Raw genomic sequence first — 27543 nt, 5'->3', positions numbered from 1 at the left:
CGCCCCGCGCGGCAGCCGGCCCTCAGTTCCTCCGGGCCCCGGCCGGGCGGCGGCCATGGCCTCGGCGGCTGTGGAGAGCTTCGTGACCAAGCAGTTGGACCTGCTGGAGCTCGAGAGAGACGCGGAGGTCGAGGAGCGCAGGTACGGGGTCGGTCGGCAGTTCCCCAGCGCGGCCGGCTTCGGGCAGAGACTTTCCCTGCCGCCCTGAGTCCCGCCCGGGGCGCTGGGGGGGTTCGGCCGCCGCTGGAGCTGGATTGTCGCCTCCCGGGCGGCCCGACCCGTTTCGGGGCCCTTGAGAAGCCTTTTCTTTTCGGCCTGGAGCCCCCCACTCCCGACCTTTCCGTCCTGGGTCTTAACTAGCCTCAGCGCGTCCTTGGCCCTTTTTCCTCCTCCGGTGCGGGCCGGTGGGAGGGCGCGAGGATGCGGCCGCCTGGGCCTGGGCCTGGGCGGAGCGGGGCGGGGGTGAGGGTGGGGGAGGGCTTGGGCCTGGCCAGGGGTCCTGGGCAGAGCGGTAGGGCCTGGCCAGGGGTCCTGGGCAGAGGGGTTGGACCTGGCCAGGGGTCCTGGGCAGAGGGGTTGGACTTGGCTAGGGGTCCTGGGCAGAGGGGTTGGGCCTGGCCAGGGGTCCTGGGCAGAGGGGTAGGGCCTGGCCAGGGGTCCTGGGCAGAGGGGTTGGGCCTGGCCAGAGGGGTTGGGCCTGGCAGGGGTCCTGGGCAGGGGTGGGTCTGGCCGTGGGCAGAGGGGTGGGCAGGGATCTGGGCCTGGTCGGGGGACCTGGGCCAGGGGGTGGGCTCGGGTCCTTGTAGCGGGGCCTTCCAGCTGGTGTGCTCCCGCCGTGAGCGTCGCGGGGACGGGGCAGCGTGAGCGCGCAGGCGCGGGGAAAGACCAGCCCCCGGCCCGGTGAGGCTAAGGCTGGCTTCGGGGACCGGTGGTGCCAGGCTCACAGAAAAATGCGTGCGGTGGGTGGAGGGGGAGGCTTCCTGGAGTAGGTGCAGGGACAGGGGCTGCGGAGCGAGCTCTGTTTGCTTCTGAAGGTGGATACACATGAAATAGTAGCATCCAGCGCTCACCGAGGGCCGCGCAGGCTCCTGGAACTCTCAGTGTTGTTAAGATTTTGTGCCCGGGGAGCTGTGACAGCGGGTGCTTCGGTGACTTGCCCGGGGTTAGAGGGGAGGCAGTCTGATTCTGGGCCTGGCAGTGAGTCGCTGCACTGCAGACGTGCAGGGGTTTGTGCGAGAGGCTTTGGGTCCGGAGGTCCGGGCGTTTGTGGTGGCAACGACCTACGTAGAACCGCAGGTCCACGTGTGGCTGTGGGACCTTGCAGGGTCCATCCCTGAGCCGCAGCCACCCACCTCGCCTGCGAAGTGGGACTGTTCCCACCTGGCAGGTTTGCTGTGAGCGCAGGACGGGCTGCGGTCAGGCCCTCCGCTCGGTACCCAGAGCAGTGAGCGCCCGCGGAGAGGTTGGCAGCGCTCAGACTGAGCAGGGCCTCGTGGGCAAGCGTGTGGTGTTCCGTGCCCAGCGGATGGCTGGCGGGGGAGGGGGGGCATTAACCTTAAAAATAAAACAGCCAGATGGGTTTATCCGTCACAGCAGAGAGTTGCAGTTCGGGCCGAGGGAGCTGTGGTCCACGCTCTGGGCTAGCATAGCCGGTGACGGAGAGGACCTTCATTTCACGGAGAAGGAGGGCGTGGGAGGGGTCTCTTTGAACGGAAGCCTGTTCCGGAAAGGCAGGAGTTCACGTGGGTGACTGTTGCTCACTGACTGAGTTGCAGGGGTGGCTGGTTTCTTGAGGGTGTGCAATGTGCATCTCTCCCTGCTGCGTGATGGAGGGTTCTGTCCTGTCAGGGTCTGTAACTGACCGGATGGTGCTGCTCCTGCTGGTCTCCCCCCTCCACTTTGGTGAAGTTTCCCTCTATTAGCTTCCAAAGGGGAGCAGATAGATTTCTATTTCAGGTGGATCGCGTGGGCGCTGCTGCTTGTGACTGGTCGGGGCAAGCCCCCCCACCCCCACCCCGAGGTCAGCCAGTTTGGAGGCAGGAGGCTCTGTCTGGTCCAGACGATGAGGGGTGTGGCTTGAAGCAGGGGTGTGGTGGTGAGGATGAGAGGCAGAGTGGATTCGTGCGGGTATAGATGGCAGGTGGTGATGGGGGGCACCGATGGGCTTAGTGACACAGGGGAACCGGACTGCAGAGTGCGGGTAGAGCAGGTGAAGAGACCAGCTGTACCAGCCGGATGGGATGGGGAGGGGCAGGACGCCAGGGTCAGATACGGAGCCCGTTGGGGTTTTATTTAGAGCCTGGGCACAGATCTTTGTCTGTTTCCCTCTCCCTTTTACATTCATCCCGGGTGGGTGGAAGTAAAAGCTGGTGGAGTGTAAATATTGAACCCTCAGCGTTGGGTGTCTTCCAGGTCTTGGCAGGAAAACATCTCCCTGAAAGAACTCCAGAGCCGAGGCGTGTGTTTGCTGAAGCTGCAGGTGTCCAGCCAGCGGACGGGGCTCTACGGGCGGCTGCTGGTCACCTTGGAGCCCAGGAGATGTGTGGCGGCCGCGGTGCTTCCCAGCAACAGCTTTACGTCAGGTCTGTGCGTTTGCAGCGGAGGCGCGCGCTGCACCCGCTGGCCTCCGGGCCGTGCCTGGCACTCCGCGAAGCCCGGCTCGCACGGGGCTAGCGGGAGAGTTAACGCGGACGATGAACGCTTAGAGAAGTTCGCCTCTTCCGTGGCTTCTCGGTAGTCCAGGTCAGCGTGTCCAGGATGGCAGCCGCGGGCCACGGTGGTTCGGGGCGCCCGGACGGCGGGCGTGAGTGCCGTGTGTGCGGTGCTCGTCGGATTCTGAAGCCCAAGTAGAGAAAAATTGAGACTATCTCCGGAGTCATTTCGGATACGTGTGGAAATAGTATCTGTCGTGTGTTGAGTTAAAACGTGTTGTTACGAAAATCAATTCACGTGTGTCTTTAAGAAAAATGTTTTTAAAAGATTTTATTTATTTGATAAGAGCATGAACAGGGGCAAAAGTAGAGGGAGAGGCAGGCCCCCCGCAGAGCAGGGAGCCCAACATGGCTCGATCCCAGGACCCTGAGATCATGCCGAAGGCAGATGCTTCACTGGCTGAGCCACACAGGCGCCCCTTAAATTTTTTTTATCACGGCTCCTAGAAAGTGCAGAACTCCACGCGACTGCCGTCCTATCTGTCTCGGACCGCCGTGGTGCCGTGTGCAGTTCTGTCTTCCGCTTCCTGAGCCCAGCACGCCCGGGGGCCGCGCGTGCCCGCCCTGCTGGAGAGGAGCAGCGGCGGCGAGGAGCCGCTGAACCCAGACGAGGGGTGTCTGGCGTCGCCCTCAGACCTGGAGACAGCAGCCTTGCCACCGCTGTTCTTGGCTCTAGAAAACTCTCCATCTTGTTTTGGTGGGGACGGGGGTTTCTCATTTGCTGTTCTGATTTCCCAAACTCTTGCGCAAAGTTGTAGGAGTACCGGCTGGATTCGGAGACAGGGGATGCAGGGGGCCGCGGGGTGGAGTCCGGTCTTCCACGTTCTTGTTAACGGAGCTAGAGCTCGTCGCCGCCCGCGTCGGTAGGTGGGGCTGGGGGCGATATGGTGGCCCCTTTCTGATTCGCCGCCAGGGTCGAATGTCCATGTGGGGGGGTCATACACTGTGCAGTCCGAGAGTGGACGCACGTTCAGTAGTGGATGCAGCAGCCCGCACCGTGCGCTGTGACCGCAGAAACTGCTGAGTCGTTCCCATACGGGAAGCCAAGGAAGCGGCATTTCTGTGGAAATCTGCTGTGTCACTGCAACTGTGGATCAGATCGAGGTGGGTTGTCACCTCTTCATCCTCTGAAGAGCAGTTTGCAGGCTTGGCCTAGAAACATAGACCCCTTGCAGGGCGCTGGTGGGGAGGTCCAAGCAGGCGTGGGGTCAGCGTGCTTAGCCCCATAGTGGGCCCCGCACACAGAACCAGACCCTGCCCCAGGAGCACTGCTGCCGCCTGCTGCTTGTCTCGATAACGTTGGGAAGGAGCCCGAGAGAGGTTCAAGGTGCAGATGAAGCTCATCGCTGGCGGAAAACAGCCCCGGCTAGGAGCGCGTCTCGTGCCTGGTTGTTCCAGGCACCCGTGGTGTTCACTTTCTGACGCAGAATAAGGGGAATGGGGGGGTGGAAATCTGTGAGTGGCTCTGGCTTTATCTGAGTGGAGTTTGTTTTGGTCAGAGCTGTCTTCTGTTCCAGGTGTTGAAAAGCCAAGCCAGGGACGCCTGGGCGGCTCAGTCGGTGAAGCGTCTGCCTTCGGCTCAGGTCATGATCTGAGAGTCCTGGGATTGAGCCCCACGTCGGGCTCCCTCTTAGCGGGCTGCCTGCTTCCCCTCCACCAGCCACGCCTCCTGCTTGTGCTCCTTCTCTTTCTCTGACAGATAAATAAATAAAAATCTTTAAAATAATCTTATTTTAAAGCCAACCCAAATTGACGTGGGGAAGAAGGATTGCATTGGTTGCGATACTAGGAAGTTGACTTCAGGGCTCACAGGAGGTCGCTTGGACTTAATTTCTCTCCATTTCTTGGATTTGCCCTCTTCTGGGTTGGCTTCCTTCTCAGGGGACACATGATAGCCCTCCCGGCCCCAACATGCCCTCAGGTTCCTGATCCGGCTGGACAGACGGAGGGCCTCTTCCCAGGGCCAGGCCAAGTCTCACTGCATCTCGGGCAGGTTTGGTCCCGTGCTCATCCCCGAACAGTCACTGTGGCCAGGGATGTGGGACGCTGGGACTGGCTCCGGCGCTCCTCCCCTGGTGTCAGGGTCACGTGGCCGATGAGGGAATCGCCCAGCAGTCACCACAGGAAGTGGGGAGACCCGTGCTGAGTGGGCGGCACATGACCTCCCTCCCTCCTTCCCTTGTTCCCATTCTGCTTGGAACGTTCCTCCCTAGATGTGCTTGTGGCCCCCGCTTTGTTCAGGGCCCTCCTGCTTACCTGTCACCACTCAGAGGGGCCCTTGCCTTATGTTTCTAAAATGATGTCCTTGTCTCTCCCCATCGCCTCCTGGGCTTCATCTTTCCTTAAAACCTCTGGTGCGGATGTCTGTGTCCTGTTCCCCATCAGACCCATGCCTAGAGCGGTGTCTGGCACAGAGCGAGCGGCCCTTGAAGTGTTCTATTGACGGGTGTGTTTGTCTTAAATAGTTCATCGGTCTCAAGTCGGTTTTCATGTTTAATTGAGGTGTTGGTTAAAAGACTTTTACTGTGGGCACCTGGGTGGCTCAGTGGGTTAAAGCCTCTGCCTTTGGCTCAGGTCATGATCCCAGGGTCCTGGGATCGAGCCCCGCATTGGGCTCTCTGCTCAGCAGGGAGCCTGCTTCCCTTCCTGCCTCTCTGCCTACCTGTGATCTCTCTCTGTTAAATAAATAAATAAAATCTTAAAAAAAAAATAAGACTTTTACCGCTACTGATTTCATTTCTAAAGAAAGCAATAGTGATGGGCTATTTGAAATATGCTGGAATTTATTACATGAAATAACCCACGGCTTAAGTCTGCTCAGTGTTCGTGTAACGTGAATCTGTGTTTCTGCAGGCGATATAGTGGGTCTGTACGACGAAGGGAGTCAGCTGGCCACGGGGATCCTGACCCGGATCACGCAGAGATCGGTCACGGTGGCCTTTGACGAGTCCCAGGACTTCCAGCTGAGCTTGGACAGGGAGCAGACCTACAGGCTGTTAAAACTGGCCAATGATGTCACTTACAAGAGACTGAAAAAGTAAGGGCGTGTGTGTGACTGGGAATCCCCTGTTCCTTTTCCTCAAGCATCGCTCACCCTGACCGCGTGTCCTGCTGGACACTGAGAGCTGTTGGGCTGCGTGTGGAGTCACTGGGGGCCGCTCGTGGGAGCCGGCGGCTGCGGTGGCCGTGCTGGGCAGGGGCTTGGGCAGGGAATCTATGTCTGGTTTTCACCAAAGCTCCTAATTCTAGTTTTCTCCCTTGGCAGGGCTCTGATCACACTAAAGAAGTACCATTCCGGCCCCGCGTGCTCACTCATAGACGTTCTCTTTGGTGGCTCCGCCCCCAGTGCTGCCAGTGAGATCCGTAAGAACCCTGTGTTTTCTTTTCTGCTCAGAGTCACTGTGGAAGCTCCGAGAACAGCAGGGCCTCCGGTGCTGGAGCGAGAGTTCGGGGACACATGGTTAGACGGCATCTGTCTTTGTGTCTTCTGTAAATCTGAGTGACTCACGCGCACTAGACTCTCGTACTCGGTGCAGAGGTGCAGCTCGTTCTGTCGACTTTACAGCATCCTCTCGAACGATTGTATGTTCTTTGAGGATGTAAGGATGTTCTAGCTCAGTGGTCTGTGGAGATAGGATGGCTGAGCACAGTCTGTGCTTAATAGTGTTTTTGTGTTTGTTTGAGAAGTTCATATTCTAAAGGCATTTGATTGTTTCTCGGCGTCCTTCAAATTGAAGGTCGTTCCTTTCTGATGAGAAGAGTACCGTGTTAGGTGTTAATTATAGAATATTTGGAAACGAAGACCTGTGTTAACGAGGGAAACAGAAGCCTTGCGAACCTGCCATCTGGAGTCAATCTCCCTGTGTTTGTGTCTAGTCTAGTCTTTTCCACGTGGAACACCGGGTCTTTCTCCTACAGACACGTGCACACACATGCTCGCACGCACCCCTTCCTTGTTGGTGCGCTTTCTCCCAGCCCTCTGTGGTCTTGAAGAACTCCAGTTCTGAGGGGAGCATGTTGTCTCAAGCGGCTGCCGTGACTTGCCGATCCTCCACATTCTGATTTTGCCACCTTCCCAGCATGGCCTCAGTGAAGCCTTCAGTCCCTCCTGCTGCCTGGGGAGATGGGGGTCATCCTGCGCCCATGCGATGTCGTGCCTGTGCCAAGCACGCAGGGTCGTGTTGGCTTTAATCACAGGGCTGCTGGGTGGCCCCTGTCCGGGTTCTGAAGGCACGCACGTTTCAGCGTTTTATTCTGTCAAGTATTTATCGAGAGGCTGCTGTGCAGTGGAAGCTGAATTAGAAATTTATATACCGTGTTTTAGGGAGCACGGTAGGTTGTGGTTAGGCGGGCGTTTAAGGAAAAGGGAAGCGGTGCGGAGTGGGACATGCCGAGACTTTGGGTCAGGTCTGCTCCTGCTTTTCAGCTTTGTGTCTGTCTGGCCAGCCTGGACGAGGGCCCCGTGCCCGGGAGTTCTCACTCACGGGTCCGGTGTCTCCACGTACAGGGCCTGCGACTCTGCACCCGCAGTGGCCACTCTCAGAGTATCCAGCACGGGAGCAGATGACGGGTCATTGTGGAAGATTCAGTGGAGAAACAGGATTCCAAAATTTGCTCCTAATTCTTTTTTGTCATTTTACGGGCACTTAAAAAGGGGCAACGTGGTAGAAATAAATAACTTATTTTAATTTTTGTTGATTTTTTATTTTCTTTTTAGTTTTGAGAGAGTGAGCTGGAGTGGGCGCACGTGGAGGGGAGGGGCAGAGAGGAGAGGGCGTCCTAGGCAGGCCCCCTGCTGAGCACGGAGCCTCGTGTGGGGCTCATCTGTCTGGTGACCTTGAGATCATGACCTGAACTGAAATCACGAGTCCAGTGCCTTAATGAGCCACCCAGGCGCCCCTGGGAGGAACAGGTTCCAAGAAACATTTACTTCAGGAAGGTCTGTTACCGTGGAGCCTGAGTTGGCAAACTTTTCAAATAAAGGGATGGATTGTACATATTTTCGGCTTTGTGGGCGCTGTGGCAGCCAGAGACCGCGGGCCAGTGAACGGGCGTGGCTGGGCCCCCGAAAACTGCACTCACGGAAGCAGGCGGCCGGCTGCATTGGGCCTGTGGTCCGTGGTCTGCCACTTCCTGTCCTGGTGGGAGACCCGGCAGGTTGCTCCTGTGTCTCCTGGCTGGCTCCCGGGGAGGTTCCGAGCCCCGCGGGCGGCTCTTCCTTCCACCAGCTCCGTCTGCCCGGAGCAGTCGCCAGCCGCGCCGAGCCAGAGCCTAACACTGTCCTCTCCCGCAGAGCCGCTGCCGTTCTGCAACCCTGGCCTGGATGCCTCCCAGAAGGAAGCCGTCTCCTTCGCGCTGTCCCAGAAAGAGCTTGCCATCATCCACGGGCCTCCTGGCACCGGGAAGACCACCACCGTGGTCGAGATCATCCTTCAGGCTGTGAGGCAGGGCTTAAAGGTGGGCCCCGTGAACACGCGTGAGCTCCTGTGAACACGCGTGAGCTCCTGTGCCCGGCTCGCGGGTGCGCGGCTGGGTCCCAGCCTGGTCAGGACCGCGCTTGCCCGCGTGCTGTGCGCCGCTGTCCGACCTTCCGAGGCGAGTGTTGTGTGTCACCGTTCACTTACGTTTTTGTTGGCTGGGAAAGGGTCTTTTTTCCTCACGCGTCATCGTGAGTCATCATGGATTCTGAGCACGTGCGAAACTTCTAGAAAATCTTTCTTGTTTGTAGGTGTCAGATCATGGTAAGAATTAGAATAATGTCAACATTGTACTGGGTGTTTTTTATGAAGCAGTTCCCCTTCTGAGTGCTGTCCAGTAATCCTCACAGAAACCCCGGGTGCTGGGGACAGCCGGTGCCCCCCGTTTCTGGAGGACACAGAGCTGAGGGCACACGCCCCAGTCCCGAGCCGCGGGTGGCAAGGCCAGGGTGTGCACTCAGGGCGACGCTCTCCGGGGCCCGGCTCCGAGCCCCACGCTCCTCTGCAGGCAGAAGTGCTGCTGCTTCGGGGCGAAGGGGGGTCTGGCGCTGGGTCACGGAGCTGTCCAGTAGTTTCCTACGAGTGAGTGACTTGGTGGAGGCACTGGAAAACTTGAGAGAGTGACGACTCACCGGTAGGAAGCGGGTCTGGAGGCGTGATTGGACGGCCTCTGTGTGCACAGGCAGACAGAACACGCCCCTGTTCCCGCTCAGGCCCTGGGTGCGGGTCGGGGTCAGCCGCAGCGGCCCGCTTCTGAGGCTCGTGTGGGCGGGGCCATTTCTCCCCGCCGCCCCTGCCGGCTGTCACCTGCTCCTCACAGTGGCACTTGAGGCTTTTCTCTCCTGATTGAAATCACTGCAGAAAATAGTTTTAGGAGCAGGACTGAGCCCACCAGAAAGATGTTCCCTCCTTCCACTTTGTCAGATGATGAGGTGATTCCGCAGGTGGTGCGCTGGTCGCCGGACCCGGTCACTTCAGGGCCTGCTTTCACCTTCGAGGCCTTTCTTCTCTGGTCGCAGATGATTTAAGCTCCTGGTGCTTCGGTGACTAGTTCTGCAGACCCACGTTCCGGCTCCCGTAGAGTCTGCGGCAGTCTGAGTCCTCTAGGCCACGCCCACCCTTCCCGCCAGCCCCGTGTTTGTGTTCTGACCGCTTGTGCACACTCCGGCCTCCTCTCTGCCTTCAAGACTGTCTTCGTTTTCTCGCGAGCTCAAGTGGTTAAGTGGAGCTGTGCTCCCGCAGGTTCTGTGCTGTGCTCCCTCCAACGTCGCCGTGGACAACCTGGTGGAGCGTCTGGCCCGCAGCAAGCAGAGGATCGTGCGCCTCGGGCACCCTGCCCGCCTGCTCGACTCCATTCAGCAGCATTCCCTCGACGCGGTGTTAGCGCGGAGTGACAGCGCCCAGATTGTCGCAGACATCAGGAAGGACATCGATCAGGCCTTCGTACGTGCCTCCTCCCTGCCACCGCTCTGCGTGGGTTCTGACCCGCAGACTTTCCTAGGAGTCACTTCTGTCTGTGTTCCTCTCCCTTTTTTGGTCTCTGTCAATTCTTTTAAGGATTTCAGATGTCGGGGAGGCTCAGTCCATTAAGTGTCTGGCTCTTGATCAGCTCAGGTTTTGGTCTCAGGTTGTGTAGGGGTTCGCAGTGGGCCTGGAGTCTACTTCAAAAAAAAAAAAGAATTTCAGACTTCAGGACTGCTCATTAAAAAAAAGTTTCCCCCTCAGTTTTATTAAGAAATAAAGGACTGGCCGCTTTTGATAGAAACTTGTACTCAGCACGTAGTAGGGACTCGACTGTTTTCGGAGTAGTTTCGTGAGCAGGTGAGGGTCGTCGTCAGGAAGACGTCTCTAAGCATCCCTGGGTCTGGTCGTGGCTGGGTAACGTCAGCAAGAAAAACCCCAGCAGCTTTAAAGTGAAAATTCAAAAACTCATCTTTCCAATTTTTGGTCCATCTTACACCTCCCTGTGGGACAGACGCAGCAGTGACAGGTTCCTTGGAGACACGTTTTATCTTGCAGTCCAGTGCTCGGGAGCTCGCTGGTTCTCTGAGTTCACGTCCCCTCCGCGTGCTCGCCGTCAGCTGGTCTCACGGCCTCACGGTGGTGCCGGAGTGCTGGGTGGTGCTCCAGATGCCCCTGTGGGCCCAGCAGAGGTGGGGACAGGATGAGGCGTGTCACGCGAGGGCCGAGGGGTTAGCGGTACGCACGGATGGTGTTGCCTCCGCCACAGCGTGGAGGACTCTGCCTCTTGTCCCCGTTGACCTGGGTCTTCTCCGGGAGGGAGACGCAGGCAGACCCTTCCGGCCGAGCCGGCCACACCCCGTCCTCCACAGCGGAAATCACACATAGGAAGGGTGTCCTGTTCAGTATTACAGAAAGTCGAGGCTTAGGCAAGCATTTTATAGGCTGAAGATTTGTTGTTCTCTTGGCAAGTGTGGAATCCCCGCTGAAGGATGGCCTCACTGGGAAGCAGCGGGGACCCAGATCTGGACGGCAGGGGCCCTTCTTGCATAGAGCCTGTGCGGGGCCTGTGCTCGGGAGCGTGGGTCCCGGTTCCTGGTTTCATCTGAGTTAAGCTCAAAACGCCATGTGGGTTGAGGGCCCGGACTCCGCCCTCTGCCTGTCCCTGTGCAGGTGACACTGGCTGGAGGGCCACACGGGGTGTCAGGCATTTGCTCACCTGTGTGGGTCTGTTGCTCCTTCAAGACAGGTTTTGGACATTTTAGTGCCTTTCGAGAAACTTATGGAGTGCGCCAGCTGGTCATGAACGCAATTGCTTCATGGGCGTGAAAGAGCTAAGTAGGTGCGGAGTCGGCGCACATGCGTGTGTGTTCTTGGTTTTCCTTCGCAGGCGAAGAACAGGCAGACCCAGGAGAAGAGAGAGAAGAGCGGCGTTTGGGGTGAAATCAAGCTGTTGAGGAAGGAGCTGAAGGAGAGGGAGGAGGCCGCGATGCTGGAGAGCCTCAGGTCGGCCGCGGTGGTGCTGGCGACAAACACAGGTGAGGGGGGCGGGTCCAGGCCGGCTGTGACCCCCAGGGGCTGGGACAAGCCCTCCTGCTTCCTGGGGCAGGCTGGAGTGGCGTAGAGTTGTCTGGAGAGGGTGGGTGGGGTCCGCCGGGGACTTGTCCTGGTAAGGAAGTTTGGTAGTGATACAGGAACAGGTGTCCTTGAGCGGGCTGCTGTCTTCGAGGAATGGGAGGAATTTGTTGGTCATCTCACCGATCGAATGCGTAGGTCTGAAGCTGTCCGTGTCATCTCCTAGTTGTAAGAACATCTGTGAGGTCTGTAACTGGTTTGGAAATCGGGGCCCCTCCTCTCCGGGGCTTGCTGTGTTCCGTTTTGAGCGACTTTGCAGCGCTGACTCGGAAAGGCCTCTGTTGTCCCACGAGGCCACTGAAGCCGCCAGCTTGGGCAGGAAGGACTGTGCAGCGTCCCTCCTCCAGAAGCAGCATGTCTGCTGGGCTTGGCCAGGGGGCTCAGTGTGCGTGTTGGGGTGCACTTTTTACAGCCCTTAGGCCTCACTTTCTGTTGGTGCAGAGCCAGGGGTGGGCCAGCTGGGAGCACTGGGGGCCTCCTCGTGTCTTGCATGTGGACGCGCGTAGCCCGATGCGTGTGTGCGTGTGTGTGTCTCCCTCCGGGTTCCCCAGGGACACTGGAGCTTTTCTCGTTTCCCGACTCTTCCTTGGGAGCTTTCTGGTTACCTCTTGCTCTCTCCAGCTGTTCCACGTTGCCTCAGAGAGGGATGGTTTTGGGCAACTGCCCGGAGGAAGGACTGTCTGCATCAGGGCAGCTCCAAGTTGGGGGAAATAAAGACCGTCCTGGTAGTGGGATCGCCCGGGGCGCTGGTAGACGGCCCCGGCTGTGGCGTTTCTCAGGGAATGGGACTTCAAGGGAGTTCATGCGGCTTTTCCCCATGATCGCTGGCCCTTGGCTTCAAGGCTCCCACAGAAGTCGGGACACAGGCAAGGCTTTTCCCGCAGGAACACCGCAGAGCTCGCTGTTCTGGCCCAGACTGAGCCATGACTTTTTTTTTTTTTTTTTAAAGATTTTATTTATTTGAGAGTGAGAGCGCAGAGAGAGGGAGAAGCAGACTCTCTTGCTGAGCGGAGAGCCTGACGTGGGACTCGGTCCCAGGCCCCGGAGACCATGACCTGAGCCGAAGGCAGAGGCTTAATGGACTCAGGCTCTTAGGCGCCCCGAGAGCCGCGTCTTCTAAAACAAACACTCCCGGGACGCCTGGGTGGCTCAGTTGGTTGAGTGGCTGCCTTCGGCTCAGGTCATGATCCCGGTGTCCTGGGATCGAGTCCCACATCGGGCTCCTTGCTTGGCGGGGAGCCTGCTTCTTTCTCTGCCTCTGCCTGCCCCTCTGTCTGCCTGTGTTCTCTCGCCCTCTCTCCCTCTGACAAATAAATAAATAAAATCTTTAAAACAAACACTCCCTGGGTTGCTCCAAGCTGCTAGGTTGCAGAGTTCTGAGAAGGTGGATTCCGGCAATGCTGCCTGTGTTCTCGTTTTAGTGGAGGGAGAGGGTGTGCAGAGGTCCTTCTCCACTGGACCAGATCTTTAAATCTGGTGCTTCCTGAAACCACAGTGCAGCCTCCCCCCGCACCCCCGCCAGCTCAGCAAGGTCAGCTTGTGGTCCTTAAGTTTCCCGTCCTGTTGGGAGGGAGCTAGACTGGGTCTCTTGGACGTGCTGCTCTTTGCACCATGAAGTCGTGTCCGTACGTTGAACCCACCAAGCCTCTTCCAGCAGCTTCTCCAGCTATCCCTGCAAACCCTGTCCTGCGGGGTTCATGAGGACACACGTCTGAGTCTCAGAGTCGCTGAAACCGCCCAGCTTGCGGCAGGCACCTTGTGTCCTTTGTGTTAGCGCCTGTGTGCCGTGTTAGGATTTGGTCATCGTCACGGGCCTGTGCAGTTCAGGTGGTGCCCGCGTTTGTAGACGAGGAGCAGGCTCAGGCGGGCGGCCTGCCTGGGCCCCTGCTGGTTATGAGGCTTGCGTGGGGTCCGGGTCTTGCTCGCACGTGAGCTCTTGCCAGGGCAGGCTGTTCCAAGGAGGAGCTGGGGCTGTTGTCAAGTACGCGGCGGCGGCGGCGGGGGTGTGTGTCCTCCCTTCCCTGCCGGACTGATGCTTGGTTCATTGTTCTTTGTGTCCAGTAGGACATCTTACGGGGGAATTAACGAAGGTTTACATTTAGAAAATGGTATAGAAATAACACTAGAAATCAGATCCCTTCTAAGGCTTTGGTCCCAGCCCCAAGGGGTGATGGATTCTGATGCTTGGAATGTTGGGGTGGCCCTTCCTGGGGGTGCACTGCCCCACACTGAAACACAGGTGGGCTGGAACAGATGTTCTTAATGTTCTTCCCAGATGTTTATTCCAAGATGCACACCTCTTACACACTCTGAATGTCAGACTGGGCTCTGAACCAGCCGGCCTGTGGGGTCTCTTTCGGTGAGGTCGCAGCGGTGGGACGCAGCCAGCACCTTCGGCGAAGGCTCACACTTCCGATTTCCCCAGGTGCCTCTTCCGACGGCCCTCTGAAGCTGCTGCCCGACGGCCACTTCGACGTGGTGGTCATCGACGAGTGCGCACAGGCCCTGGAAGCCAGCTGCTGGATCCCGCTGCTGAAGGCCAGGAAGTGCGTCCTGGCCGGCGATCACAAGCAGCTGCCCCCCACCACCGTCTCTCACAAGTAAGGGCCCTGCCCACGGAGCCCTTGTCCGCCCTGCCCGCCACCCCTTTGGTGCAGCCCAGGGTGTGGTGACCAAGAAGCCCTGACATGCCCTCCCCTGCGGGTCTCCTGCCCGTTGTACTGTGCGTGCCGCTGTAGGTGTCGGGGGACAGGCTGCGTGTGCCCAAGCTCGGGGTTCATAGTCACTGTGTGCGTCTCCGTAGTCGTGGCTCCTGGCACTGTGCCCAGTCCGGGCCAGGTGGATGGAGTTTCCCCGGCATGGCCAGCTGGTCGATGTGCCCGTTCCGGCCAGGTGGGGTCTGAGGGATGGTTCTGTGGGCCGGCCAACTGGCCTCTGGGTCAGTCCGCCCCTGGCCTGGCGTGGAGTCTTTGAGTCCTGTCGGCACATCCTGCGACCTAGGCCACAGGGAGCGCTTCCGTAGGCTCCAGTCCCATGTGCCGTAGACGCAGTGGCAGTCCCTGGCGTGAGTGAGCTCAGCCGCCCCCAGCCCCCTCCTCACCTCGTTCCCGCCGCTCCCCTCACCCACTGCTCTGGCCACACTGGTCTCTGCCCTTGCTCTCTCCATCCGGACGGCTCCTTCCCGGACACGGGGTGGCTGTGCCCTCCTCCGTTCAGTAGTCTCTCGGGTGAGCCCCCCGGGGCACCCCGTGACCAGCCGGTCTCAGTGCCTCTCAGTGTTCCCGAGCACTCCTGGCTCCCTCGCGGTGGTGCGAGTCAGTCTGCGGGTTCCTGGCCGGCCCAGCCAGGATGTAAGTCACAGAGCAGGGACGCCCCCTCCCGTGCCGGCAGGATGCGTGCCGGCCCGTCCTGCACTGTGGTTGGGACTGGCAGCCGCCTCGCTTATGTCTTTGGCGCAACTTGGGTTCAGCAGGCGCCGTGTGGGAAGAGGGTGACCCCGAGGTCTTACGAGCCCACGGAGCGAGCCCCTGAAGCACGGGGAGCTCTCGTGCGGGTCTAGCCTCCCCGGCTCGGAGGGAGCTGCTGCGCCTTCGTGGAGGAGAGATGCTCCTGGCTCTGCAGCCCCCTGGCGGGGTGGCCTTGGGCTGGTCCCTTGAGCTCTCCGTGTCTCGCTCACCTCCTGGGGCAGTGGGGAGCACGACAGGAGCTACCTCCTGAGGTTTTGTGGGGCTCGGGTGAGTCAGTAGCGGGAAGCGTTCCCGGGAAGCGCGGAGGGAGCGCGGGTGCCACTAGCTCGGCCTGCTGTGGGGCTGCTGAGGCCGGCGCGTGCTGCCCCTTTAGAGTCTGTCCGTCGCGGCTGCTGTTGCTGCCGGATCACCAGCGTAAGCCAGGTGGATTGTCTCCGGCTCTGGACGTCGGAAGTCCAAACTCTGCGTCCGGGGGTCACGGATGGTGGCAGGAAGCTCCAGGGGAGGGTTCATTTTGGTCGCGTCGTCTGCCCTGAGCCTGACCCTCCTGTCTTTCTCTTAGAAGGCGCCCATGATTCCACTGGGCCCAGCTTCACGTCAGGTCGCATAGTCGCAGGTCCTGGCGTGAGGCCACAGGCATCGCTGGGGTGACCACACCCTTAATTTTCAGTCCTAACGTGGCGGGGGTTGGGTTCTGAGGCTCTAGCACTGCCTTCCTCCCTGGCCTTTGGTTTCAGGCTGGACGCGGGCACTCAGGCCTCTCTCCCCGGTTGCTGTCTTGGCGCAGGGCGGCGCTGGCGGGGCTGTCGCGGAGCCTGATGGAGCGGCTGGCGGACGAGCTCGGCGCGCAGGTGGTGCGGACGCTCACGGTGCAGTACCGCATGCACCAGGCCATCATGCGCTGGGCCTCAGACGCCCTCTACAGCGGGCGGCTCACCGCCCACCCTGCCGTGGCGGGGCACCTCCTGCGGTGAGTGGCCTGGTCCTGCCCACCCGGCCTGACTTGGTTCCCCCAGGGCCCTGTGAACTGCGTTCAGGAGAGATTTTAGAGACAAAGTTACCTCTGAGGCTGATCTTCATGACGGGAGAGGGGCCTTGCCCTGGAGAGTTGGCGTGGGGTGCTCGGTCTCTGATGCCGTTCGCGCCCCCTGTTCCCTGTGGAGCAGCCCCGTTCTGCCGTGGGAAGAGCCCGGCCCGGGGGGTGACGGGAGACGCGAGTTCTGTGGTCAGGACCTCGGTCCCACGTCATCGCGCTGGCCTCACATGCTCAGTCTCCCGCTGTGTGCAGGGACCTCCCAGGAGTGGCTGCCACGGAGGAGACGAGCGTCCCCCTGCTGCTCGTGGACACGGCCGGCTGCGGGCTCTTTGAGCTGGAGGAGGACGACGACCAGTCTAAGGGGAATCCTGGTGAGCTCGCTCGGACGGGGCCAGCTTTCTGGCTGACGCGGACCCTGGGCTCCTCTTTGTAGAAACCCCAGTGTCTGCAGCTGCCGACCTCAGAGGAGCTGAGCGGGGCGGGAGGAAAGGGGCAGTGGGAGCCCGTCCCCGATGAGCTGGGGGGTTCGAGGCAGACAGGAGCCCTCGCAGTGCCCTTCTTGGCTGGCAGCACTAGTTCGGGGGAGCAGTAGGCCCGGGAGCTCTGCCTGCTCAGGCTTGGGCGAGACCCTTGCTCACCCTAGTACCAGCCTGCCGGGTTGCACGCTCAGTGTTGCTGGGTAAACTGAGGCTCAGCTACACGGCCTGCATCTTCGTAGGCCGGACCTGCGACCCTGCGGCTCAGGGCGTTACCCCAGGCGCGATGTAAGATCCGTCAGAGTGGGCGGCAGGCTGAAGGGACGAGCACGGGTGACGGGACAGCATGGGGTGACCTGGGCCAACAGCCTGCTTCCTGCCCCCCAGGTGAAGTGCGCCTCGTCAGTCTGCACATCCAGGCCCTGGTGGACGCTGGTGTCCAAGCGAGTGACATCGCCGTCATCACGCCGTACAACCTCCAGGTGCGAGGGGCTGCTTTGTCTGTGTGTCAGGGGCGCAGTCACCCCCAAGTGCCCGAGGACGGGTCATGTAGCATCTGTGGCTGTAAACTCCAGGTAGAATCAACTGCCTCACGACTGCGTCTGGGGCTCATGTGACATCGGCGAGCATCTCTGTCCGCCCACCCGCCCCTTGTTCTTGCTCTTCCCCGCCCCCTTCCCTGGTTGGCTTTGTTTTCTGGCCACCTCCCCGGTGGCCCTGGCTGCCTTGGGCATCCTTATAGGGTGGCCCTGGACCACTAGTCCCTCCATGGCATCTCCCCCACAGGCTCTCAGCTTAGAATCTTATGAGTCTGGCCCCAGCCCCTGCCCCTGAGCTGGTTGCTGTGGCCAGAGCAGGATCCTTCCCGTCTCCGGGTCAGTGGGAGCATCATCTGCCAGCTCCTTTCTTTCCAGGGTTTCTCACGTTTTCTCTCTCCATGCCTGTGTGCTTGTCAGCGAAGCCTGTCTGTCTGGGTGGGAAAATGCAGCCGCAGCAAAATACCGTGAGGTCTGTGGCTCGGTCGCCACCCCTTCCTGGGTCACAGGCACCACCCACCGGGGCATCTGAGGCTGGTGGCTCTGCGGGGTCAGTGTCGTGCTGGGGTACGGGGTCCCATCTGACCTGTCCGTGTGCTGCTGTGTGAGTTCGCTGAGCTATGAGACAGCGGCGGGGACCGCGCTGCAGTGGGAGGCCCTCCGCTGAGTGTCGAGGCCGCCCCGGCCTGAGCCGAGCTGAGGACGTGGCTTCCTTGTGTTCCAGGTGGACCTGCTCAGGCAGAGCCTTGCCCATAGGTACCCCGAGCTTGAAATTAAGTCTGTCGATGGTTTCCAAGGCCGAGAGAAGGAGGCTGTGGTCCTGTCCTTCGTCAGATCCAATAGGAAAGGTATGTGGGACTCAGCAGAGTCCCTTTGGGTGGCACAGAGGGCGGACTGGGGTTCCACTGGGGGCTGTGCTGAGCCCCAGTGAGAGAGCAGGCAGGGAGTGGGGGGCAGTGGGGGCCCATCCGGAGCCCGCTGGGGGCCAAGGCCGCAGGAGGTGGGCGTGGTCCCTGGGGTGCTGCGGGAGTGGGGCGTGGTGTCCCCAGCAGAGGGAGCAGAGCATGAGGTCAAGCAGCATGGGAGTCCGGGTGCGCTCTCGGGGACCGCCTGGACACCCTTCCTGGGACAGGGAGGCCCCTGCAACACAGAGCTCGGGTTTTGGCCTCAGGGCGCCGTTAGCCTCAGGGCCCGGCTTCAGTGCCACTGCAGTTTGCGGCTCTTCGTTCGGTGTTGCACCCAGAAACGGCTTGTCTGGGCTTCGTAAGGCACCGTCGGCGGAGAGCCGAGGACAGCGGAGTGGGGCGGCTAGGGAGCTAAGGTCCTGGAGCACCGCTCATGCTGTCCCTGCTGCTGGCTGCAGTCACCCCCCCAGCTGGGCTGAGGGAGGAGGTTGTACTTGGAGACAAACAGTGGTTTGGCATCCGCCACGCCCAGACCACGTGCGGTGGGAGCCAGACTTGGGGAGCCCTGGGAGGGCAGCAGGACACCTGGGCAGGCTGCCAGGTGGGGGCGGGCCGGTGCTCCGTGCGGGGGGTGTTGGGTGATCCCCTCGGTGACCTGTGCTGCTCCGTGCAAGAGTCCATTTCCCGTTCCTTAGTCTTGGGTCCACTCTGCCACTCACCCTGGCTTGCTCCTAGGCGACGTGGGCTTCCTCGCTGAGGACCGGCGGATCAACGTTGCGGTCACCCGCGCTCGGCGCCACGTGGCGGTCGTGTGCGATTCTCGCACTGTCAGCAGCCACGCCTTCCTGAAGACCCTGCTGGGGCACTTCACGGAGCACGGGGAAGTGCGCACGGCCTTTGAGTATCTTGACGACATCGTCCCTGAAAACTACTCCCACGAGGGTTCCCAGGGCCCCAGCCAAGCTGGGGCAAAGCCCCACAGCTCCGCGGTGTCAGCCAGGAAGCCTCGTGGAGGCCGGCCGCGGGACGGGACCCGGGCGTCCAGAGCAGCCGCCGGGCTGGAGCGGAAGAGGACGGGTGGGAAACCCTCGGGCCCTGAGGGCCCTTCTCAGCCCAGCCTCAATGGAGGCAGCCCAGAGGGAGCGGCGACCAGAGACCCCGCGGAGCACTTCCGGGCCAAGATCGCCGAGTTTGTGGCGAGCGAGAAAACTGAGCTGGAGTTTCCTGCTTCCCTGAACTCCCACGACAGGATGTGGGTCCACCAGATAGCTGAGGAGCACGGGCTGAGGCACGACAGCTCCGGGGAAGGGAAGAAGAGGTTCATCACCGTGAGCAAGAGAGCCCCGCCAGCCCAGCCAGCCCCGCCGCCTCCAGCCGGGGCCGGCAACCACACCCCTGCGGATGCGCCCGGCCCCACCCAGACCGGGCCCCCTGCTGGGGGGCAGCGCAGCCAGGACACCCTGAATCTGAAGGCCCTGCACCTGGAAAGGCTGCAGAGAGCCAAGAGCAAGCAGGAGCGGCCCGCCACGGACAGGGTCGCCACGGACAGGGTCGCCACGGACGGGGCCGCCACGGACGGGGCCGCCAGGGACGGGCAGCAGGCCTCGCGCTCTGGGCTGCGCACGTTACCAGAGAAGAAGAAGAAGAAAGAAGCAAAAGGTAAGTGGGTTCACCTGATGGGGGTGGTGCCAGCCTGGCGTCCCCTTCGCTGTGGTGTTTCCCACTTGAAGCCCGCCGTCACCCTTGGAGAGGTTTGGGACTTCCCCTGGGTGCTAAGGCCCTTATTGGGCATCTTGTTACTTGTTTTTAACTGGTTTGATGTGAGCTTTCTGGGGGCCGTGATTGCTTACGGTGACCATCGCGTCCCCAGATCCTCAGGCAGGGCCTGGCCTCCTTGTTAATCAAGAAAACATCTAAACACGAGGACGTTCCTCATGATGGGAACCGCACCAGGGAGCCGACCGCGTGTTCGGGTGAATCCCGGCGTGCTCGCGGGTCACAGCATGAGGGGACCTCGGCGTTCCTGACCAAGTACACAGAAATGCAGGAGGACCTTGGGGTGCGTACACTGCTGGGGAAGAGCCTGGTGGAGGAGACGAGGACAGTGGACAGGAGCTCTCAGGCAGGCAGAATCCGTGCTGGGTGACGGCTTTGTTCTGCCAGACCTGATCGGGCTCTCGCACGTCCCGCTGGCCTGCGTCCCGGTCCTGTGCGCGCTGTGGTGGCTGCACACTGACGTGTCCCCTGGGGCTCTGCTTCGCCGCCCCCGTGCCTCATTGAGATCGTGCATCCACGGGCGCTGAGCTTGGAAGACTTGGGTTTTCTGAAGCCTCTGGGTAACCTTGTGCTCCAGCTGTTCCTCCGAGCACGCCCGTGGAGCCGCTTGTGTCTTCTTTCTTCCGTTGAGTTCCTCTGAGCAAAGCTGTACACACAGGACTCTTGGTCTTGGAAAGCAGCCTCGGGCCTGAGGCCGTAGCCGATCCATTCTGTGGACAGAGGAAAAGAAGTGGTGCGTAGAGGAAAGGAATGTTAAGTGCTTTTCTTTTCTTTCTTTCTTTCTTTCTTTCTTTTTTTTTAAAGATTTTGTTTATTTATTTGACAGACACAGAGAGAGAGGGAACACAAGCAGGGGGAGTGGGAGACGGAGAAGCAGACTTCCCTCTGAGCAGGGAGCGTGTTGTGGGCCTTGATCCCAGGACCCTGGGACCCTGACCTGAACTGAAGGCAGACACTTAAGGACTGAGCCACTGAGGCGCCCGTTAGGTGCTTTTCTAAGCCGCACTGAGAAGATGGTTTGTGCCGTGAAGGGCAGGTGCGGGGACACCGTGATGGGGGTCCTGATCTGCGCTCGGCAACGTGTATGGCGCGCTCACTGGAGGACAATATCCTGGGGAGACTTTGCCCTGTTTAGGCGACGGTAGCTCCACTTAGGTTTGAAGTTTCTTTAGGCCGCCACCTTCAGAATTCACCTTGCCCCTCAGGCTCAGAACGTGACCCTGTCCAGTTGGTCCCCAGGCTCTGCCGAGGTCGTCGCAGCTGAGAAGCAGAGGATGGTCTGAGCAGGCCCCTAGAGCCATGGCGGTGGCCCCCCGGGGAGGCTGCCGCTGAATGCAGCGAGGGCTGCCTGCTGCTCGGGACGTCGGGGCAGTGACAGGCGCTCCGTCCCGTGGGAGAAGCGGTCGGAACACTGAGGTGTCATTCTGAACACTCTGTGCCTCGTCCCTGCGTCTTCTCTGTTTCCTGAAAACGCCGGCGAGCAGTGGGCACCTCGTCAGCCCTTCTCCAAGCTTCCTGCCGCTGCTCCTGGGCCTCAGCGTGTCTGTCTCGCCCCTGCCCTCTGCTGCGCAGCTGCTCGGCATGTGTGAGGGGGTAGAGCCGGGCTCCTCAGCCCGTCTGGGGGAAGGGCTGGGGACCGTGGCAGAGTTGTGCCTGTATGGAGGGACCGGTGTGGCCGCGGCCGGCTGAGATGCCAGGGGGGCTGAGGTCCCCGTTTCCCCTGGGTCCCCTCCGCGGCCGACCGTCCTGACCTGCGTACCAGCCGAGTGTGAAGAATTCGCTCAGGGAAGTGTCTCGTCTGTGCAGTGCCCCCAGTCACTGGCAACGGCCTCCTGGTGGATGCCGTCCTGGTGTTCCCCGGCTGTCCGCGCCTGTGTGTTCCGGTCGTGCACGCCTGTTTCACAGAGCTACACTTAGGCGCGGTCTCGGGTTCGTTTTCCACTTGTGAGCATTTTCTGTTCTTCAAAAGGTTTCTGTGTACTTGGTCAGGAACGCCGAGGTCCCCTACCGCGGGGACCCGCGAGTACGCCGGATTCATCCGAGCACGCCGTCGGCTCCCTGGTGCAGCTCCCATCGTGAGGAGCGTCCTCGTGCTTAGAAGTTTTCTTGATTAAAGAGGATGGGCTTTTCGGGGGCACGTGCCATGCCAGCCCCTTCTAGGAAGTCCGTGTGCTGCCCACACCTCCTGGTAGGGCCGGGTATTAGGCCGCTGAAGGTCGGCCGCTACCAGCTGGACGGACACCAGGCTTGACTGAGGGCCGTTGGCCTGATCACTGTGAACCGAGAGTGGGAGCTGCTCGCGGCAGCTCGGGGCAGCCATGGGCCCGACGTCCACGTTCTTCCCTGTTTGAGTGACCCTTTTCTTCCCTAGGAAACACGGCCATAGATTTGCCCGGCAAGGAGGACTTCGAGGCCCTGGTCGCGGCCGCCATCAAGGCTGATAACACCTGTGGCCTTGCTAAGTGCACAGCCAGCGTGGCAACCCTGGGCCAGCTCTGTCTGCACTGCGGCCGCCGGTTCTGCCTCAGCCACCACCTGCCCGAGGTACGGCGGCGGGGCGGCTGTGTCTCCAGGGCTCTGGGCAGACGAGCTCCACGCACAGATGGGAGCTGGGGGTGAGCGCTGGGTTTTTCTGAATGGGTGTAGACCCGTGCTTTGTTTTGAGTGCATCAGGGTATGAGAAAGTAAAATGTCACACTTGACAAATTGTGAGAAAATTGGTGGGAATTCTGGACAGAGAGGACTTTGTACCAGTGTCTTTGGGGTCCGTCAGTGGGTTAGGCTAGGGGAGGTTGGGGGTCTGGCTTTGGGTCTGAAGTGGGCTGGCTGGCCGGCTGCTTTTTCATTCATTTCTTGAGCTTGTTTGGATGGGAATGTCGTCTGCCAGGCCTGGGGAGCTGGGGGCCAGAGCAGGCTTCATCTCTGCCCCGAGGAGTGAGGACCTGTAGGCACCTGGTGTGAGACCACATCTGGTGCCACGTGCCGACCGTGGTGTGGGAGGATCCGGGGCCAAGCTGGCAGCAGGAGCGGGGGCTGGGCTGGGGAGGACACGTGTGAAGGCCCCAGGGAGGGGTGCCTTTGTCCAGCTGGGAGCAGAGCGAGGCAGGGACGGAGTGCAGGCCGAGAAGCCTCTGCCCGAGTAGCTGAGCCCTGGTTCTGGAAGCTGTGGGGGTTCTGGAGCGCCTGCCGTGTTGCCGGAGCGCTGGCTGCAGCACCGGGGAAGCTCAGGGCCAGGCTGGGATGTCCTGGGGTGGGTCGTGGAGAGCGTGGGGCGGTGGGCGTGGGCCCTGATGGGTTGTGGGTCACGATAGCACAGGAAGGAGGACCCAGAGGGGCCATTGGATTTCTGCTTCGGGCCGATGGGAGGTGGCGGTGGGGCTCTTGGAGGCTGGTGAGGGGTGGGTGTGGGGAGGGCACGTGGCACCTGTCCTGGCACTGTCTCAGATGAGCTGCGTGGGGGTCCGGGTGTGTCCCACTCTGGGTCAGGGGTGCGGCTGCCTACCCACAGGGCCCTCTGCTGCCTCGGAACCTAGACTGGGCGTCCCCCTGGGGCAGGGTCTCCTCCCCCTCCTCCTCCCCCTTTCCCTCCACGCGCACGCCCGCGCACACTGTCTTCTCCTCATGCACGCGCACGTGTACGCGGTCTGTATTTGTTCCTGTTGACAAAGCATGAGGCGTTTTAGGATCTGTTTATCTAGAACATTTAGAGATCATCAGGTGTGAGGTTTGGGCGACCAGCTCGCATTCCTGGCACAGCCTGTGCAGGTCTCTGTGCAGGGCGGTGAGAGGCAGCAGCCCCGGGTGGCTCCCGCTCCCGGCCCGAGAGCACGCCCGCCCCGTGCGGCTGGTGGCAGGGCCGAGGAGGGCACTGGCACCGTGTCCGTGTGACGGGATGCTGGCTGCGGGCAGGGCCACAGGTGCCCTGCCCTGAGATGTTCTGTGGGCTGAGGCTGTGCAGAAATGGCACAGGGCTGGGTGGCAGGGACGGGCCGCAAGCACCAGCTGTCACCCGCTTCTTCTGGGACGTGGGCGAGGGAACTCTGCCTCAGCCCGGGGCCGCTCTCCCCACACGTTCTCTGGGTGCCGTGTCTCAGTCTTTGCCCCCTGACTGGGATGCGGTGAGGAGCGGGGACACGGCGTGTGGGGTCCTGGGCCGCGTGGAGGGCATGGCGCCGCACGACTGTCTCTGGGGGAGCCGTGGTAGGCAGCCTGCGGGCCCAGGGCTGCCCAGGAGGGGCGGGGTGGGGACACCCCGTAGTGAGGGAGGGAGGGGGACAGGTGCTGCGTGGGTGGCGGGCCACAGGGGTCTTAGCTGGGCACAGGGCTGGGGGCGCCGACAAGCGAGGTCCAAACGGGGTCCCACCCGGCAGTTCCCAAGGGAACTCCCTCGGTGTGTGCAGCGGGGAAGCACGGGCTTTCTGGAAGGCCCCGTGACCTGCGTGCTGGCTGTCACGCCTGGTGCTGGAGGTGCTCGGAGGGTTTCCTCCCGTCTTCCTTCCTCTCCTTTCTAAAGGAGGAGCTACGTGAGAGTTTCCCGGAAACGGGGGCCCTTTGTGGGGTCAGGCATGTTCCGGGGCCCCGCCCCAGGCCTGGCGCTGGGGACAGACTAAAGAGTGGAGCCTTAGGCCCGGAGGGGACGGCGGTTGCACTTGGGCTGGAGCTCACGGAAGGGCAGCGTGGCCGCAGGGTCACGCCGACAGCGCATTGGCGTTTTGTTGCGACACCGCTGCCGGCGGCCCTGTGCGCGCGTCGCCCCCCGTCGGGAGCTTGTGGGGATCCGGCCGTGCGTCCGCGTGTGCTCAGAGGATGTTCGGGCTGAGCTGAGGGCGGGGGTGGAGGGTGCTTCCTCGTACCCCCCACCCCGGCAGCCTGATGGGGAGGGGCCCGGCTGCAGGAAGAGGAGGGAGCCCCTCCGAGACCTCGTGCTGGGACTTAACGGTCCCCGGACTCTGCGATGGGCCACGTTGCAGGGCCTTTGTTCCCATTAGGCTCCGCGCTGACTGCTGTGTCCCCCCCGCAGATCCATGGCTGTGGCGAGAGGGCTCGTGCCCACGCCCGGCAGAGGATCAGCCGGGAGGGAATCCTCTACGCCGGCAGTGGAACCAAGGACAGGTCCCTGGACCCCGCCAAGAGGGCCCAGCTGCAGAGGAGGCTGGACAAGAAGCTGGATGAACTGAGCGGCCAGAGGAAGAGTAAGCGGCGGGAGAAGGACAAGTGACGGGCAGGCTCTTTGCGCGCAGCTCCAGAGCTGCTGTCTTTGGAAAACATCAGGGCTGCTTTCTGCTTCCCTGTAGCTGCTCCGTGACAGTGCGCAACCTGACCCACCTGCCTGTACCGGAGCCAGGTGGGGCACGGTGTCTGGGAGCAAGGGTGGGGTTCTGGACTCTGGAGATGAGCTCTTCCCCCCGACAGCTCTCGGGGGAGGGTGCCCAGGGCATGTGGTCATTGCCGTGTGGCCCTCTCTCTGGAATTGGTGTGGGTTGGCCCGTGTGTGCCCCTGTCCCCCTTCTCTTGCCTGGAGCATTTCCCAGTGTCTTCCTAGTTAGAACAGAAATCCCACCATCTGAACCTTGGGGTGCTGTCATGAGAGTCCCCCTGCCCCGGACTGATACCCCCTCAGTCTTCGTACGAGGAAATTCCCACCGTCCGGGGCTGGCCAGCTTTCAGGCCGCCGGAAGAAGGGAGCACACCTGAAAAGTCAGATCACGTGTCTGAGAACGCCGGGCACCTCTCCCATGCGTCCACATGTAGCTGCCTTCGCGGAGGCCTGCTTCCGTCTGCGTCCTGTTCCCTGCCGGCTGTGGGGCCCTGTCCTGGTTGTGCAGGGCAGCGGACACAGCTCAGACCGCTCCTGCTCCTGCGAGGTCTGGAGTCCACTGAGGCATGTGGCCCGGGTGAGCCCTCCGTGGGCGGCGGTCGCGGGAAAGAGCTTCCGCAGAGCGGTGGTGTGGCCAACATGAAGCAGGAGCCCGCCCACAGGTGCTCCCCAGTGTTCTCCACCAGCTGCTCCAGGGAGGACGGCCTCAGACGGATGTGATGTCTTCGTCTCAGAGTTTTATTTAAGTGGGACATAAATTATTTAAGAGTAAAATAAAGATCTACGCGCACCGCCTGCTGTGTGTGTTATGTGTCTGTGGTGAACACGCTTTCCCTTCTCTGCGCCCCGTGCCTTTCCCGGAGTGGCCCAGAGCTCAGGGCCAGCCCACGTTTGCTCCGAGCGCTCGGCATCTCGAAGGCACTGGCAGCACCCAGAGCAAGGAGGTGGCCATGCAGGGCTCCTGTGGGGGCCTTGTCCCCATTCACAGACGACAAAGGGGAGGGAAAAAACCCTTGGCATTTTTATCAGAACGGAAGTTTGAAGTCGGGAAGGCTGGAGTCGCAACTGGTCCAAACCAGGCCAGCCTCCATGGAGAGATGGCAGGAGAGAGGCTGCCGCCCCCGGGAGGAAAGGCAGGTGGCAGAGACCCTGCCTTCCTGCGGGCTCAGAACCCAGGGTTGACCCACCTGCCTTCACCAGACCTGGTCTCACAGAACTTGCATCTGCTGACCCAAAATGCCATTTGTGTCCCTGTGACCTCAGCCTCCCTGACCAAGCGTTCAAGATGTCTGTGTTGTTCTGGGCACCTGGGTGGCTCAGTCAGTTAGGTGTCTGCCTTTAGCTCAGGTCATGATCCGGGGTCATGGGATCAAGCCCCGCATCGGGCTCCTGCTCAGCGGGGAGCTGCTTCTCTCTCTGCTTCCCCCATCACTTGTTCGTGAGCGCTCTCCCTCCCTCTCCCTCTCTGTTTCTCTGACAAATAAAATCCTTAAAAAAGAAAAACGATGTCTTTGTTGTTCTTAGGAGCCTTCTCTGTCTTGTCCTGCCACTGGTCCCCAAGTACCCTTTATTTAGCTAGTTTATTGACTGTGTCTTTGGCCCCAGGCTCATGCACTCGGACTGTCTGCTTTCGCAGATGCGGGGCCACCCTCTTCCAGGGCCAGCCCGTTCCCTTGCCTAGAGGGGACACCCTCTCTCCCTGCCCAGGGTGGACCTGGCCCCCCACCTCCTCCTTATGTGGACGCCTTCCTTGCTCCTGTCAGCTGGCTTTAGGACTGAATTGTGCAGGAAGGGGAAGCAGTGGGGACCCCATGGCAGTGTGTGTGTGCGCGCGTGTGCACGCATGCCAAACACAGTCCTCTGGTTGGTTTGTCTCAGCACAGGGTGCCGCCCCCTGCAGGAGCCACGTGGAGCGTTGCAGATGGCTAGCTAAAGTTCTTGACGCCCCTAGCAGCCAGTGGCTGGTGGGAAACAAGATTTCGAGGAAGTGAGATCTGTGCACACAGAGCGGTGTTTGTCCTCGAGGGACACAGTGGCACCTGTCTCGCATGCTGAGGATGCTTGCTTTTTCTCCCTGTCTTTGTGGTAATAAACTCTGATCCTCTGGCCACAGCAAGGCCTGGTTCAGGGATGGGCCAGAGTCCAAACAGGGCCCATCAGGGATCTAGCCTGGGGTCCACATGCGGATGCTGAAATAAAGATGTTCGCTTTTTTTCCTGAGAGTGGCTGGCAGAGAGGAAGCCTGTCTGTAGGCGGGAAGGAGGCCAGCATAGAAACAGGTAAACAGGGGTAGGAAAATAACACAATTATGTGGTTTGAGCACCTGGATCCAGCCACACCTGACCTCCACCCCATTCTTCCCAGTGTCCTGAACTAGTGTCTTTTTTTAGCTGGAGAAGGTCTGCCTTAGGTTTCTGTTACTTGCAGCTAGCACGATCTTTGCTGGTCCAGTCGTGCCTTTGTCTGTACATCTTTACTGGGCATACTCAGTCCCAGCATGGAGGCAGTATCGAATCAGGACACCTCTGCTCTAGAGAGAGCTCTTCCCAGGGGCCACCTTGCCAGGAAGAGCTCGAAGTAGAGGAAGGAAGGCAATACAGCACGGGCTGGGGTGGTGGGAGGCCTCCGGAATCAGAAGGCCCTGGGTGGGCTTCCGCAAGTGCCCACCTCCCTGAGCTCCTCTGCTCATCGGTGATGGGGTTGACAATAGTCTTCACCTCTAGCCAGGCCAAGACATCCACAGAAG

The 27543-nt window shown here is 60.8% G+C and overlaps 1 protein-coding gene across 1 annotated transcript; it reads left to right on the top strand.

Moving 5' to 3' along the window:
• Nucleotides 1-30: 30 nt before the first annotated feature.
• On the top strand, nt 31-25592 carry IGHMBP2 (immunoglobulin mu DNA binding protein 2). Its single transcript, XM_044260025.1, has 15 exons — nt 31-141; nt 2413-2582; nt 5565-5748; nt 5977-6074; nt 8005-8168; nt 9431-9631; nt 11040-11187; nt 13710-13884; nt 15539-15721; nt 16040-16158; nt 16651-16745; nt 17524-17647; nt 18440-19363; nt 21852-22024; nt 24501-25592. Exons 1-15 carry the CDS (start codon nt 56-58, stop codon nt 24696-24698), a joined length of 3042 nt encoding a protein of 1013 aa, XP_044115960.1. The 5' UTR covers nt 31-55; the 3' UTR covers nt 24699-25592.
• Nucleotides 25593-27543: the final 1951 nt, after the last annotated feature.

Source organism: Neovison vison, chromosome 7, assembly GCF_020171115.1.
Source record: "Neovison vison isolate M4711 chromosome 7, ASM_NN_V1, whole genome shotgun sequence".
Lineage (NCBI taxonomy): Eukaryota > Metazoa > Chordata > Mammalia > Carnivora > Mustelidae > Neogale > Neogale vison.
Note: the sequence above shows the minus strand (reverse complement) of the source record. Positions and strands in the feature narration are given on the sequence as shown.

Coding starts and splice junctions, on each gene's coding strand:
- IGHMBP2 (XM_044260025.1), top strand. CDS start 56: ATGGCCTCGGCGGCTGTGGAGAGCTTCGTGACCAAGCAGTTGGACCTG. Junction 6,075..8,004: donor CAGTGCTGCCAGTGAGATCC/GTAAGAACCCTG, acceptor CCTCTCCCGCAG/AGCCGCTGCCGTTCTGCAAC. Junction 13,885..15,538: donor CCCACCACCGTCTCTCACAA/GTAAGGGCCCTG, acceptor GTCTTGGCGCAG/GGCGGCGCTGGCGGGGCTGT.